The 13,462-nt window shown below is 37.8% G+C and overlaps 1 protein-coding gene across 6 annotated transcripts; it reads left to right on the top strand.

Moving 5' to 3' along the window:
* The first annotated feature begins 327 nt into the window (after positions 1-327).
* Positions 328-10,254, top strand: LOC103721806 (uncharacterized). 6 transcript variants are annotated; one of them, XM_088712182.2, is made up of 14 exons: positions 334-670; positions 827-905; positions 1,034-1,128; positions 4,539-4,604; positions 4,894-4,998; positions 5,085-5,164; positions 6,092-6,182; positions 6,252-6,359; positions 8,606-8,651; positions 8,731-9,041; positions 9,193-9,261; positions 9,409-9,729; positions 9,844-9,878; positions 10,005-10,254. In XM_088712182.2, the coding sequence occupies exons 1-10, from the start codon at positions 446-448 to the stop codon at positions 8,778-8,780; spliced, it is 945 nt and encodes a 314-aa protein (XP_088568308.2). In that variant the 5' UTR covers positions 334-445; the 3' UTR covers positions 8,781-9,041; positions 9,193-9,261; positions 9,409-9,729; positions 9,844-9,878; positions 10,005-10,254. The 6 variants fall into 6 exon arrangements, with proteins under 6 accessions (XP_038970736.3, XP_089784037.1, XP_089784036.1 ...); XM_089927909.1 differs by having other exon boundaries at positions 8,606-8,692; positions 8,957-9,041; XM_089927911.1 differs by lacking the exon at positions 4,539-4,604 and having other exon boundaries at positions 331-670.
* The last annotated feature ends 3,208 nt before the right edge of the window (positions 10,255-13,462 follow it).

Raw genomic sequence — 13,462 nt, 5'->3', positions numbered from 1 at the left:
TGCAATCCAATACGAGTTTGGCAACTCAGCATTTCATTACCATGATCTACATGACCCATCCCAAAATCCATGTATCATGCATATCAGAAGTTTACTAGCCTAGCTGCTTCTTTCTCCATTTTCCTCCTATGGCAAATTTTTATACTAATCGACATGGGATGGCGGTATCATTTGTTGCTACTAGAATTACATGAAAACCATGCCCGATGCGTCGCACTAGTTCTCACGAATCCCGCCAACCCCTCGTGCCACGTGGTAGAGAACGCTGTGAGCACGAAACAGGCAATCCCCCGTCAAAGGGTGTTTACGCCAGCATAAAGAAGATAAGAGTAGAGAGAGAGAAAGAGCGCGCGCGCGCGCGCGTCACACCACCGCCACCGGACCCTTCCACAAGCGATAAGAGAAGAGAGGAGAGGGTGGAGAGAGAAAGTAGAGAGAGAGAGGGATGGGGGAGGCGGCGCCGCTGGCAGAGGAAGCGGCGCGGCTGGCAGAGGAGGCGAGGGAGCTGCAGGACGCCGCCGCCGCGCTCCTCTCCAAGACCTGGAAGGAGGAGCAGGCCCTCCGGCAGCGCGCCCTCGCCCTCGAGTCCGACCTTAAGCGCCTCCGCTCCTCCTTCGACGCCGCCTCCAAGAAGAACCACGCCGGTCTTGATCCCAAGACCGCTGACAAGGTCCCAGGATCCCCTCTCCTCCCTCGATCCCAATGCGGCGATGCTTATCTTTTCAATTTTGTTTTGTTGCGTGATTCCCTGGTCTTCTTTATGTGTAAAAATCCTTCCTTTTCGTAAAAAAAGAAAATTAATTTTTATCATTTCTTTGGTGCTCAGATCGATGAAGAATTATACAGGGCGAGATGCCTCATCAGTGACGGCGATGTGGCGTCGCTTCTCGCGAGCAAGGATCATGGTTATTTCTTGCTGCTGATGCTTTTTCTTCCACCTTTTTACGAAAAAATGTTTCGTTTTGATGCTATTTTTATTGGATTTATCGGTGAATTTGTTGATGCTTATTGTTTGATTATGTTTTGTGACCAGGGTGGTTCTTGAAGATGTTTCTTGGCCCGGTGAATGTTAGGGCGACGAGGAAAGAGGTTCAGCTCAAAGTGAAGGAGGAGTACAACGGCTATAGAGTATGATGATCCTCTTACTCATTCATGCTATTATAGGAAATCTAAGTTATTTACATCTAGTTTCATATTTTATGGTGTTGATTGGATTTTTGGAGTTTCGAATTGATGCTTTGCTTTAGGTTTTCTTGGCAAATGAAGAGTGGATAGTTGACTATTTACGAGCATTTTCAGAACTGGAACTAGTAGGCTGTAACTATTAATTAATTATTTTTGTTGTCTTAACTGTAAAGAGGAGGCACCAAATGTTCCTTCTATAAAGAATCAATAAAATAGTGGTAGTGAGGAGGTACATAACAGAAAACCCCTTGGAACTTCTTGCTTCTTAGGACTTCTATCCATGGAATGCCGTACCGGCCCGTACCGGCCGGTACGGGCCGGTACGTACCGGTCCGGTCCTAGACCGGTACCGGAACGGATAAAAAACCGGTATTTCCCGGTTTTTTATCCGAACCGGCCGGTACGGGTGCGTACCGGCCGGTTCGGGCCCGTACCGGCCGGTTCGGGGTGCGTACCGGCCGGTACGGGCCTCGTACCGGTGCGAACCTACGATTTTTTTTTTTTTTTTTTTAGAACCACAGCGCCGCGCGCTGTGGTTTTTGAAACCACCGGTACCGGCCGGTACGGACCGGACCGGACCGGTACCGTACCGGTCCGGCCGGCCACCGGTACGCCGACCGGTACCGGTACGGCGGACCTTGCTTCTATCCTCTCCAGTCTCCCTTGGTAAATCTCTCTTCAATGTTCCAATGGAGTATCTAATGTTATTTACACAATGTCTTGGTAGTTGTAGCTAGTAATATGGGCACTGGAATGCTTGGAAGCATATGGGAAAATAGACGAAGGAAGATCCTCGAGTGGATTTGGTACCAATTTTGAGGATTATTGTGGTTATAGTCTCAACATTTTCTATTTGTTGCATGGCCGCCTGCATGATGTGTAAATGACAATGTCGTTCCATTATTGAGATTACTTTGAATCTTTTAAAAGGGTATCTTATATAAACAATAGAGCTCCTCAATTGCTTTGACACTTCCACTTCTTGCATAAGACTCGCGTGAAGAAAATGTATCGAGATCTCTTAAAAACGGTCATCCATTTGGAGGGAAATCACTATTTCAATGATTTCAGGTTTGCGAAAATGTGTCTTTTTTTTCTATCAATTTAAGTATTTATCGTTTCTTTGTAAGAAGACAAGTATGGTTTAGATGGAAGGAAATGCCTAGTAGATATTTATTCACCATTTTGAAGAAAGAGGAACATAATGAAGCGAAGTTAAAGGAAAAACAATTGATTTGTCACCATTGGATCAACATCTCTCTAGGATGATCCTTGGATTTAGGGGTAATCAAGGTCACTATTGAAGCATGGCTGTCACTTCCTGCACAATTGGGAGGTGTTCTTGGTTTGAGCACGAAGTAGAGTGCTAAGAGTAGCAATATAAACACCAGTTTAGATACAAAATGTCATGATATTCTTTAAAGGACACACGTTTTGGTGCAACATCAAATTAAAGTTAAGGCCAAACTTTTCATTTCTTTTTTTGTTTTGCTGTTTTCTTCTATTTCTTCAAGTCATCGACTAAGTTTAAGTAACTTACAAGGTTAACATGCTGGAATTTCTGTAAGAGTTCTTTACTTTGGGTTTTGTTTAATTTATAAATAGACTTCTAAAGATTTAGTAGAATGAAGATAATCTATAGAATCAAGTTAATTGCTTATTCTAAAATGGTGTTGGGTGTGGGATCAATTAGATGGCACCATTGTTTGCAACAATGAATTCTTAATAATAAATCAAATAACCCTCCACACTAAAAGTATAAAATCATTAGGTTTTTAAAATAAAACTTGGCCTCTAGGATAATAATGGCTTTTGAGTGGACCATAATTTATTAGATCTCTAGACCTCTTTGACCTTAACAGCTCCATCACCGATACATTTTTTTTTGTCTTCATGATGTTTGGTGATAGTTGGTTTTGTTATTTCTCTTACAAAGCATGTGTATGCTGGTTAAGAATTCTTAGTAAGCATATTGAGATGCTTATCTTGGTTATCCTATTCTTCGTCTCTTTATATTTATCTTATGTGCTAATTAACCTTATAAAGATGCCTAGGCAAACATGGCAAAATTGTATATCTAGGAGGATGTTTGCACCAATCGGGGACATCACCCAAAAAGGCTAGCTAGAAGGTGTTATTTAGGTTTTTTGGCTCTGTATAAATATCTAAGACCTACCTAGCCATAATCGATGTTGGACTAAGAACATGTCCGAATGGGTCTTCACATACTCTCCATTTAAGCCTTGGTGTCTAATCAAGCTAAGGGTCTAAATTCATTCAAATCTATTCACAAGTATTGTAAATCTAATCACAAACACTACAATCAACTCGTGATCAGTCCAAATGGATTGGTGTTGGTAGTGTCTCCTTGTTCACATAGGCTATAGGCCGGGTCCACTTTAATACCATTTGTAACAATCTAGGATCATACCCAAAAATTCTAGTAGGAAGGTGTTATTTGGATTTCTTGACCATATATAAATATCCAAGATCTATCTAGTGCATAGCTGGCGTAGGACTAAACACATTTCTTTGTGGATTGTCATATGATTATTCTAAAATGGATTTGGGGGTGTGGATAATTGGGATAGCACCATTGTTTGCAACAATGAATTCTTAATAACAGCCCAAAAAGCCCTCCGTACTAAGTAATATAAAATCATTAGTTTTTTAAAATAAAATTTTGCCTGTTGGTTAATAATGGCTTCTGAGTAGGCCACAATTTATTAGATCCCTAGACCTCTTTGACCTTGATCGGCTCAAATGCCTATACTTTTTTTTTTTTAATTTTCATGACGTTTGGTGATAGTTGGTTTTGTTATTTCTCTCACAACGCATGTGAATGCTGGTTAAGAATCCTTAGTCATAAGCATATTGAGATGCTTATCATGGTTATCCTACTTTTCTTCTCTTTATATTTATCTTTATGCTAATTAACCTTGTAAAGATGTCTATGTAGATGTGGAGAACTTAATATCTAGGAGGATGCTAGTGCCAATGATATTGAGGATGACTTCTCCCAGCTTTGCTCTCCTATTTTTGCTTTTGTTGGGTCCAATTTTATTGTCCATTAGATCTTATGCATGCTTTCTGCTAACAAGATAAGTCCAAATATTGAGGAAAAGTGCAATATTAATGTACTGCAAACTGAATGATAAGAGTTTTTTGTTTCTGTTTAATCACCCTTTTCTTATTGATCTTCATCCATTTAAGTCAATGACGGTGCCCTAAAACTAAATTCAATTTGTTTGTCTTTACATGCACCCACTGTCTATTTCATGTTAAAATACATTGTGTCTAATCTACTTGGGTCATCATTTCTCATCTCAAAGTTATTGTTAGTTGGTTTGCAGTGCTGGAAGATGATGCTCATTTGTCACCTCAAGCTTACACATTTTTTCATCATGCTCGAAGTTCTGGTAATAATTGCCATTTGAAGATTGAGTAATTGTGCTTAGAACTGAAACTAAGCAACTACTGTAACTGCCAGACTAGGTGAAATGCACTAGGATAATTTTTTGCTGCGTGTCATGCAACACAACTGTCTTGCTAAGAAGAAAATGGGCATAGTTAGTATTGATTGTCAATAATTTAATGGCAAGAAAATGGAGTTTATATTGTCAGTAATGAGTATGTTGGATTGTTATCATCTATGCTACATGGATAACCACATTATGTTGATCAATGGTATAATTTTATTGTTGACAGGACAGAACGGCCTTTTTATTTCTTCTTTTTCCATGCACTCTACTTCTCTTAAGGTCTTATATCTGGGATGGATGCTTTCCAGCATTGCCTGTTCAGTTGTATCAGGTATAAAATTCTCTCCAGAAGCAACATCATATTTTTGTGCAATAAGACTATTTTGGATCAAACTTCATTAAATTTATTGTTTTCAGGCTTGGCTTTTATTTCTCTACACAAGTCTAGCATTGCGAGAAAATGTGTTGAGAGTAAATGGCAGTGATATTCGTCCTTGGTATGTAAAGCCCTTTTTCATGCTATTGCTTGTATTGACTTTGCAATTATGGAAGCATGCCACGCTCTCTGCTGTTCTAGTTGGGAAAATGATTATCTTACGCCTTCTAAACACTGAAATTCTTAAACTTTATTCATTGAGTGTATTATACAATCTATTCTATTATTCAACAAATTAGTTTCTGTGTAAGAGACATATGAAACCTACATATCCATTTATTTAGTTTGGAACCAAGATCCTGCTTCTCCCTAGTTACACCTCTTTAATTATTTGAATTATTTAATTATGCCTTTTGGATTGCATGCATCTATTTGGTCAACATTCGGTTCAATGCACCGTTTCTTTCATCCTCGATATCGTGGTTGGCTTTCTCCCCACCTTTGTAGTCCTAGGAGATGAGTAATATTCTCTTTGAAAACATGTTTAGAATGATTCAGGATTCTGAAGAATCACACTTTATTAATGAAAACAAAGAAGAAGTTCATGAGTAGTATTACGTTAATGACATTTATGACATTCATTTATGGCATGCTTAGAGGTCTAGGTTACTGAAATAGTTGGTATTCTGCACCAGTCCTGTCTTGAAACTTGTGTTCTGTGAAATGGATGTCTCATATAGATTATCTCATCATGGGAATATTTCCGACAGTCGATCAAAATTTGATTCAAATTAAGAGTCCATCATAAGGTTCCACCATTTAAAGATATGAGTAATTGGGGACCCTTAACTGTTATAATTAGTGATTTGGGTCCATCAACTACAATTACAGTCAAAAGCAGAGATGTTGTTGGCATTGGGCCACCGATGGATGGTCATGATTATTGTTGGAAAGCCTAGAAGAATGTCTGTTGATTTGAGCTATAGTTTTAACTGCATCCCTGGGCATTATTATGATGTTGAAATAAGCCTTGTTTATTCTCATGCAGGTGGATATTCCATCACTATTGCGCCATGTTGATGGCTCTTGTAAGTCTCACATGGGAGATAAAAAGGCAACCTGATTGTGCCAACAAGCAGGTAGTTGCTTATTCATTTCTCAATCATCATATAAGAATTCTTGACCCCAAACTGTAAGGCCTTTTGCAGAAAGGGGTACAATTATTTCTGGTATGGGCTATGATGCAAGGTGTTGCAATGCTTCTACAAAACAGATATCAACGTCAAAGACTGTATACCCGCATTGCTTTGGGAAAGGTAACATCTCACCTTTTCCTGCAATCTTCGTACTTTATGCATGTGCTGTCCAGCTTTTGCGCGGTACTTGCTGCATGTCATGGGCTGGCTTGCCAAGCCATCTTAGTTATGATAATGAAGGTCAAGCATTTGTTGCCTCATAAAGAGACCAAACTAATCTCGGGGAAGGTTTCTCGAGCTTGTTGATATTCCAAGAGATGTTAAAAGCATGGTATGCTAAATGTACTCGTGAAAAAAATTAATTAAATTGGATTTGCATGGCCAAAACTTGTACCTAATATTATTGAAAGCTCACCAAAAATTCACAGTGAACCCATCAAAATGAATAAAAGAACTGAAGAAGTTGAATCTTGGGTCTCGCTTGATGTCCATACATGAAATCGACACCCAAATGATAGTATAGTAAAATTTGGATAGTCTTTGAGCAGATCATGCTTTCAGTTGGCCTGAAAAGCTTCATTGGGAAAAGACCAGAAAGCTGGATTGAGGATTCTGATTGTCCTTCAACCTTCTTCAATAGTTCCCAGCTCATTTTACCTCCCAGATCCTGAAAACAAAACTGTATTTAATGGCTTCCTCTTTTCTTGTTAGACTTGGGCTCTGTTTGGGGGAGCTTTTGGAGGGCCAAAAAATACTTTTTGGCCTTCCAAAAGTACTTTTAGATAAAAAATGGTGTTTGGTAAAATTTTTGGAAAGCTGTTTCAGCTTTTGCGGGAAGCTGAAAACAGCTTTTGGAAAAAGCTCCAATTTGTCGGAAAGCTGTTTTTTGGACCAAAATATCCCCATTTAAATCACACTTTTTTTCTCTAAAACTCTCATCCCGCCTCTTCCTTTCTCACCCATGCTCTCCCTCTTTCCTCTCTATCTTCTTCCTCTCAACGCCGCCGTCTCTGTTCCTTCTTCCTCTTCTTTTTTTTTTGATTTGGAAGCTCGTGGCTGCCCACGGTGGTAGCCACCATGCCGGCCACCACCCATGGCTGGCAACTCCTCTATATTTCAATGAAATAAAATAATAAATAAATAAAATAAAAAGAAAAATAATGAGTGAGTAGCAATTAATCTGATCTAAATAAATAAATAAAAATATTAGTAATTATTTAACTAATTTTATCACCTAGCTAGAAAATTTGTTAGAGAGATAAATGTTCTTTGGAAGGATGAAAAATTAATTTACACTAATAATTATAATATTTTATATAATTATTATTGTATTATACTATAAATATAATATTATATTACATTATATCATAATATATTGATATGTTATGTTAAATAATTTAATATTATATTAAATTATTATTCTATAATACATAATGTTATAGTACTATATTATAATAATATTATATTACATTATATTAATATTATACTATATCATATATTTATGTATTGATACATATTATATTTTGTTATGCTCTTTTATATAATACTGGTAATGTCCTTTATGGTCATTTTGTCACACAAAAGTACTTTCTCAATTTGTTTACCAAACACATGTTAAAGTGCCACAACACTTTAGAAATGTAGTTACCAAACAGCAAATAGCTTTTTATAAAAGCTCTGCTTCAGACAGCTCTACTTCCAACAGTTCTACTTTCAAAAGCTCTACTACTAACAGCTCCCCCAAACAGGGTCTTACTGTATTAACATTTAGAGAGAAATGAATTAGCTGAGTGCTTTTGATGCATTTTTGTGTCAATCCAGTGATAGATTGACGTGCTTTGGCTGGTTCTGGTGAAAGAGTTGTCAGAAGAGGATTCCTAGGCAGTTGGACCCAAAATGGAGATTGACAGATGATAATCTCTTCTATAATTTCTGCACAAAGTTATCATGAAAATGTTTGGGATGCTAGTATAGATACAATAAAGTTTAAATGCTGGAATAATAATCAATGCTGTCAATCAACTAATGGGGACAAAAGGCTACAATATACAAAACTACAGCAGGCAAAATCTACCTATCAAAAGAAAAGAAAAGAAAAAGAAAAACAGACATAACATGTAATTAGCTGATCAAGTAATTTCTATACATGTCTTCAGAATTTTCATGACCATGTCAGGCATTCAGAGCACAAGATGATCTTGTTTCGAAGTTGGCAAGATAGGCCATATGCTAGATGTCATTTATTATTTCTTATTATATGGTTCTTTGTAACTGGCTAGATAGCTAACTCTTTTGTTAATTTTATTTTCTTAAAATACATTGTCAAGTTCATGATTATTTGATATCATTTTATATTTCATTAACAGGCTAAAAGGATGGATGTTGTGTGGGGAGAAACTGCTGGTGTTGAAGGTCAACTGTGGTTATTATGCCCCATTCTCTTCATCTTGCAGGTACAAAGCTGACAACTTATAATTGCATGTTGCTACAGTGAGCAGAGGTTTCCGTGCTCTTGACAAACTTCCAGCACTAGTAAATTGAGCTGCTGATTAGGATCTGTTTGAAGCGAAAGGAAAAGAATTAAAAGGAGAATGTGGGAATTTCTTATATATAATCGAGAGATGATGAGAAATTTGGAGCTACTTGTATATAACTGGAAGATGATCAGGCCTTTAATTCCCAGATATAAGCTTTTATTTTTGTTTCAATGCTCTCAGAAATTGATATAAACAGAGACATAAGTTATGAAAGCTGTAGAATATTGCGAGGAAGCTCCCAGATGAACTAATCTCTTATATGAGGGTGAGAGATTATGTCATGATTCAGAGTTCAAACATCTAAATTATGAGTCAATTTAAGCTTTAAGCAGCAATGCAACACTAAACATGATTTTAGTTTTTGCAACATGAAACTCTTACTGGCAGTTGCCTTTGTCAAAACTGCCTCATTTCAGGGTTTTGAAGCATATGTTGGGATCTTACTGCTTCGCACTGCTTTGGTTGGTGTTATCCATGAGTGGCAGGCAAGACATCTTTTGGCTTTCCTCTCTGATTCTGCTGTATCCCTTTCTTCTCTTCCTGGAGATAGTGAATGGCTGTCTTTGTTTGTCGTTAATGGCAATCTTAAATTCATGCAGATGTCTAAGATCTGTTCTATTCTACTCTTGCAGGTCATAGTTTGTGGGGCTTTGCTGGTTTTGATGGCAGTGGGTAACTTTGCAAACACTGTGCAGATCCTCATGGCAAAATCCAGATTCAAAGCAAAGATGAGGAGAACTAAGAGCAAGCATGATTTTGATCCTAATGCATCACCTCCTGACTCGTCACCAACTTATTTGAGATCATAGAAGGAATCTTGGTCAAGGATCTCTCCTTTGAAGAATGTTTGTGGTCTCTGATGCTAATTGTCTGTGTAAAGCATTATCTTGTTCGCTGTAGCTTCTATCCAGATGTCATCAATATTTCCAGTTGATCTAACCATGTAGGATGAGGTAAGAGGTGGTTTTGGTAGTGACCTTTTGTTGGTAATAGATTCTATTTTTTCTTTACCTTTACTAGTTTGCGCCCTTTTTGTTCTAACACTGTTTCATTGTTGAACCATGTAGCTCGGTTCTGCTAGTGCTTCAACCAAAACTTGAGGGTACGTGAAAGAAGTAAACGGAATTTAAGGGCATACTTAGGAACTCATATAATTAAACAGTAATTGGTAACTCTCAAATTTAGCTCTTCCAATCACATTCATTGTGAGTTCTGTGTTTGAATATAGGTTGAGGATCCTCTAAAGGAAGAGGAAAGAAGGGGAAGAGATCGGGCATATGTGTTTGAGATTGATATCTTGAAATTAACCAGATTGGTTTGTCATAATCTGCAATTATTGGGATTTCAGTAGTTTCAGTAGTTTGATCTTTTTTCTGATACATGATCTGTTTAAATCATGTTTGGATGGGTTTGTAATACTTAAATTTGAGTTCTGCACGAGGAACAATTTGAATTATTTATGTCATTTTTTTTGATAAGTCTGACATTGCCTATTATGATAGATCCAGGAACCATTTCATGGTCGCTACTATGTGCGAACACAAGCTAACCAGGACTTAAAAGGAGCCTATGGAAATTACAGGACATGCCTCAAAACCATTGCTTCAGGAAGCTACAATCTCTTGTATCAACCCTCGTTGATTGGAACGATGGTGCGGTACTTTGAGATCAGTGAGGTTGGCATTGATCCAATCAAACAATGCCTTAGTATTTTGAGACCAGTGAAGTTGGCTTATCACTAGCAGGTGACTTAAGTGAGATACTTTAAGGGGGAAAAGCTTGCTGTTCCAAGTGCATGTCACCTGAGGATGGTCTAACTATGTTCTTTTGATGCATAAGAATAATTATAGAGAGCCGTCCAGCTTTATCTCAACTGGTTGGCATTTCTCACCACTTGGACTGTCAAAACCCAGCTGGTTGGCATCCCTCTCCGCTGGGGGGTGTCTCCAATCCGTTGGAGTTTTGTTCATGGCACGAATCTTAAAGGAGGAAAGAAAGGTACTTCAAAATTTAAATGCTCTCTCATCAGGTATGTCCGCACGTACCATAACTATCCAACTTGTTCCAATTATTTGGGGCGAGCTTCACAAGACTGGCTTGAATTGCCGGTTAAGTTCCTGCTTTGAGCTGGGGCTAGGTGCGGTGCAGAATATTTGGAAGTCGAAGACTTGAATGTGATATATGGTAGGGCTATGAGACTCAAGTTTAGAGCATGATGTCCTTAAGGACTTTGAGATTTGTATTTACTGTATGATGGCTTGTATAGAAGTTGCTTTAAGATTAAGTTTTGGTTGCAGAAATGTGCTATTTGTATCTAGTGGAAAGTTGGAGTTCGCTTGATTTTGAAATGTGCCACGCCATTATACTCCCTATAAGAGAGGATTGGTACAATTTACAGGGGATTAGTGCTATGTATATATGTGAGAGTTGTGCTGCTCTAGGAGACTGAATATGGCCCACTAGGAGTGAGAGAGGAAGAAAGGATGGATAAGGTGGGCAATTGGAGTATTGGATAAGAGATGGCTAGTGGATTCTCCCTTCTCTCCCTAATCTTGCATAGAAATTTGGGCTATACAAGAAGTCTAATTTGGATCATTTTAGGGCTCTCTTGTTTTATATTAACCTAGGTTCGCCGACATCAAGTCTCGACGGTTAAGTCCCACCAGATGTGCAATGCCCATTGAAGTTCTTACCAATCTTGCTTAGAAGTCTGAGTTACATAAGAAGTGCATAATATATATTTTTAAATTATTAACCTGGATCACTTTTGGGCTTGCTTGTTTCATATTAGCCTAGGTTTGGCCAAAATATCCTCATCAATTCTCAAGGTCGAAGCTCCATCAGGTCCATATTATGCAGGAAGCAAACCAGATTGTTGATTTCTTGGCCAATTATGATTGTAGTGAGGTCTTTCACTCTTTTAACAAAAAATTAAATAAATAAATCAAAGCCTTCCCACTTGGGGGTTGGGCAACCTTGACCATCTTTTGCTGGGATTTACTAAGGCTTAGATTGCATATATTGCAATAGCTCTAGGAAGAGCAAGTTTAGTAATGCAGGTGTTAGATATTGTCCAATACAACACCCCTCTCCCAATGTATTGAACCAAATTCTAAAATTACAATAGAGAAATAAGGGGCACTAGGATTTAAAAATTCTCCCATCCCCACCACGTAGCAACCTATTGTGATCATAATAGGTTGCAACCAAAAAGGTTTTTCTTATAACAATTTGTTTAATAAGAATCGAGGTTATGTTTAATTGAGATATATTTTTTGAACTCTAAATGAGTAAATGTGTTTGGGATGAACTACTCTCCCTTTCATATCCTTTAAAACTTGTCTTGAGTGGTCGTGCACAGTGGACCCAATAAATGGCCATGCGCACTTGACGCATAAGTACCAGACTACATTAAAGTGCTTAAGATATCTACCATTAACTCATCTTCTAGCAATTACACATGATTTCATTTATTTTTTAAAAGAAAAGGATGATTACAGGGTAAAATAGAGACCTAGCATGCATATAGGAGAAAAGGGAAAAATCACATCTCTAGCAATTCTTACTTGTCGTCCATAATCATTAGCAAGCACCACAATCAATAATCTATGGCTACCACCATGATCCAAGATATTATTTTTCTGGTTTTTAAAATTATTATATCTCTCCATCTCTAATATTAAAGGTTTCAAGGTCTTTTACTTAAAATCAATAACCAAACAAAGAATTCCACTTCAAGGTTTAAGGAAAAAATAAATAATTTCTTTTATAAATAGAAAATAGTAAGAACACTGAGAAATTTAGCATATAGTCCTTGCCCTAATAAATTTAAAGCAACTAAGAAGAAATATTTGTAGGTATAGAAATACCTTTGTGCCCTTGGATCACCATTGCAACAGATTATGGGCAGTGCTAGAGTAGTTACCTGTGGCTTTGGATGACAAGTGAGGAAGGTTGCTGATAATAGCCCCCTTTTTTCAATTTTTTAACCATGTAATAAATAAGTATTTATTCTCTAACAGAAGGAGATAGAGATAGAGGGAAGCTCCAGTGCTTTAAGATCCTCAAAATTTTATATCCATGTGTCACCCATGCAGGGCTACATACTGGATCAACCATGTGTATCTTTGTGTGTTTATTTTTAACTAGCATAGTAAATAGACAGCACATCGCTCTTTGTTTTATCACTTTCCATCTCTCCCCCCTCTCTCACCATCTCATCGTCATTCTATGTACCTCTCTCTCTCTCCCCCCCACCCCCATCTTCCTTTTCTCATAGTCACTTCCAAATTTTTCTTCTCTTCCTTGCCCTATTCCACTAAATTTTTATAAGTGATATCCAAGTGCTTCTTATAGTATGATTTTCTTTCTCTATCCCTCTAATTTTTAACCTCTCCTTCTCTCTCAAATGTTTTCCTTAGCTTCCATCCTTCCCCCACCTTTCTAATATGGTTTTGTAGTGCCCAATTCCTTCAATTCTCGCCCTTTTGTCATCTTTTGAGAAAGACAAAAGAGGAAGGAATCCATTGATAGTAATAGAGTGAGCACTTGAGAGTGAAAAGTTGAGTAATAGAAATTTGAGAGTATGCATCAAAGTCGATCCCCAAATTCGGTGCCTTCTCTGGAGCTCGTATCGTTCTCTTCACCTAATAATGAAGCACAACCTCAAATAGTTGGAATATCCAG

The sequence above is a fragment of the Phoenix dactylifera genome, chromosome 16, assembly GCF_051530095.1.
Source record: "Phoenix dactylifera cultivar Ajwa chromosome 16, Ajwa_hap1_PhDact_Kaust_v1.1, whole genome shotgun sequence".
Classification (NCBI taxonomy): domain Eukaryota; kingdom Viridiplantae; phylum Streptophyta; class Magnoliopsida; order Arecales; family Arecaceae; genus Phoenix; species Phoenix dactylifera.
This window is presented reverse-complemented; position numbering and strand designations above follow the sequence as displayed.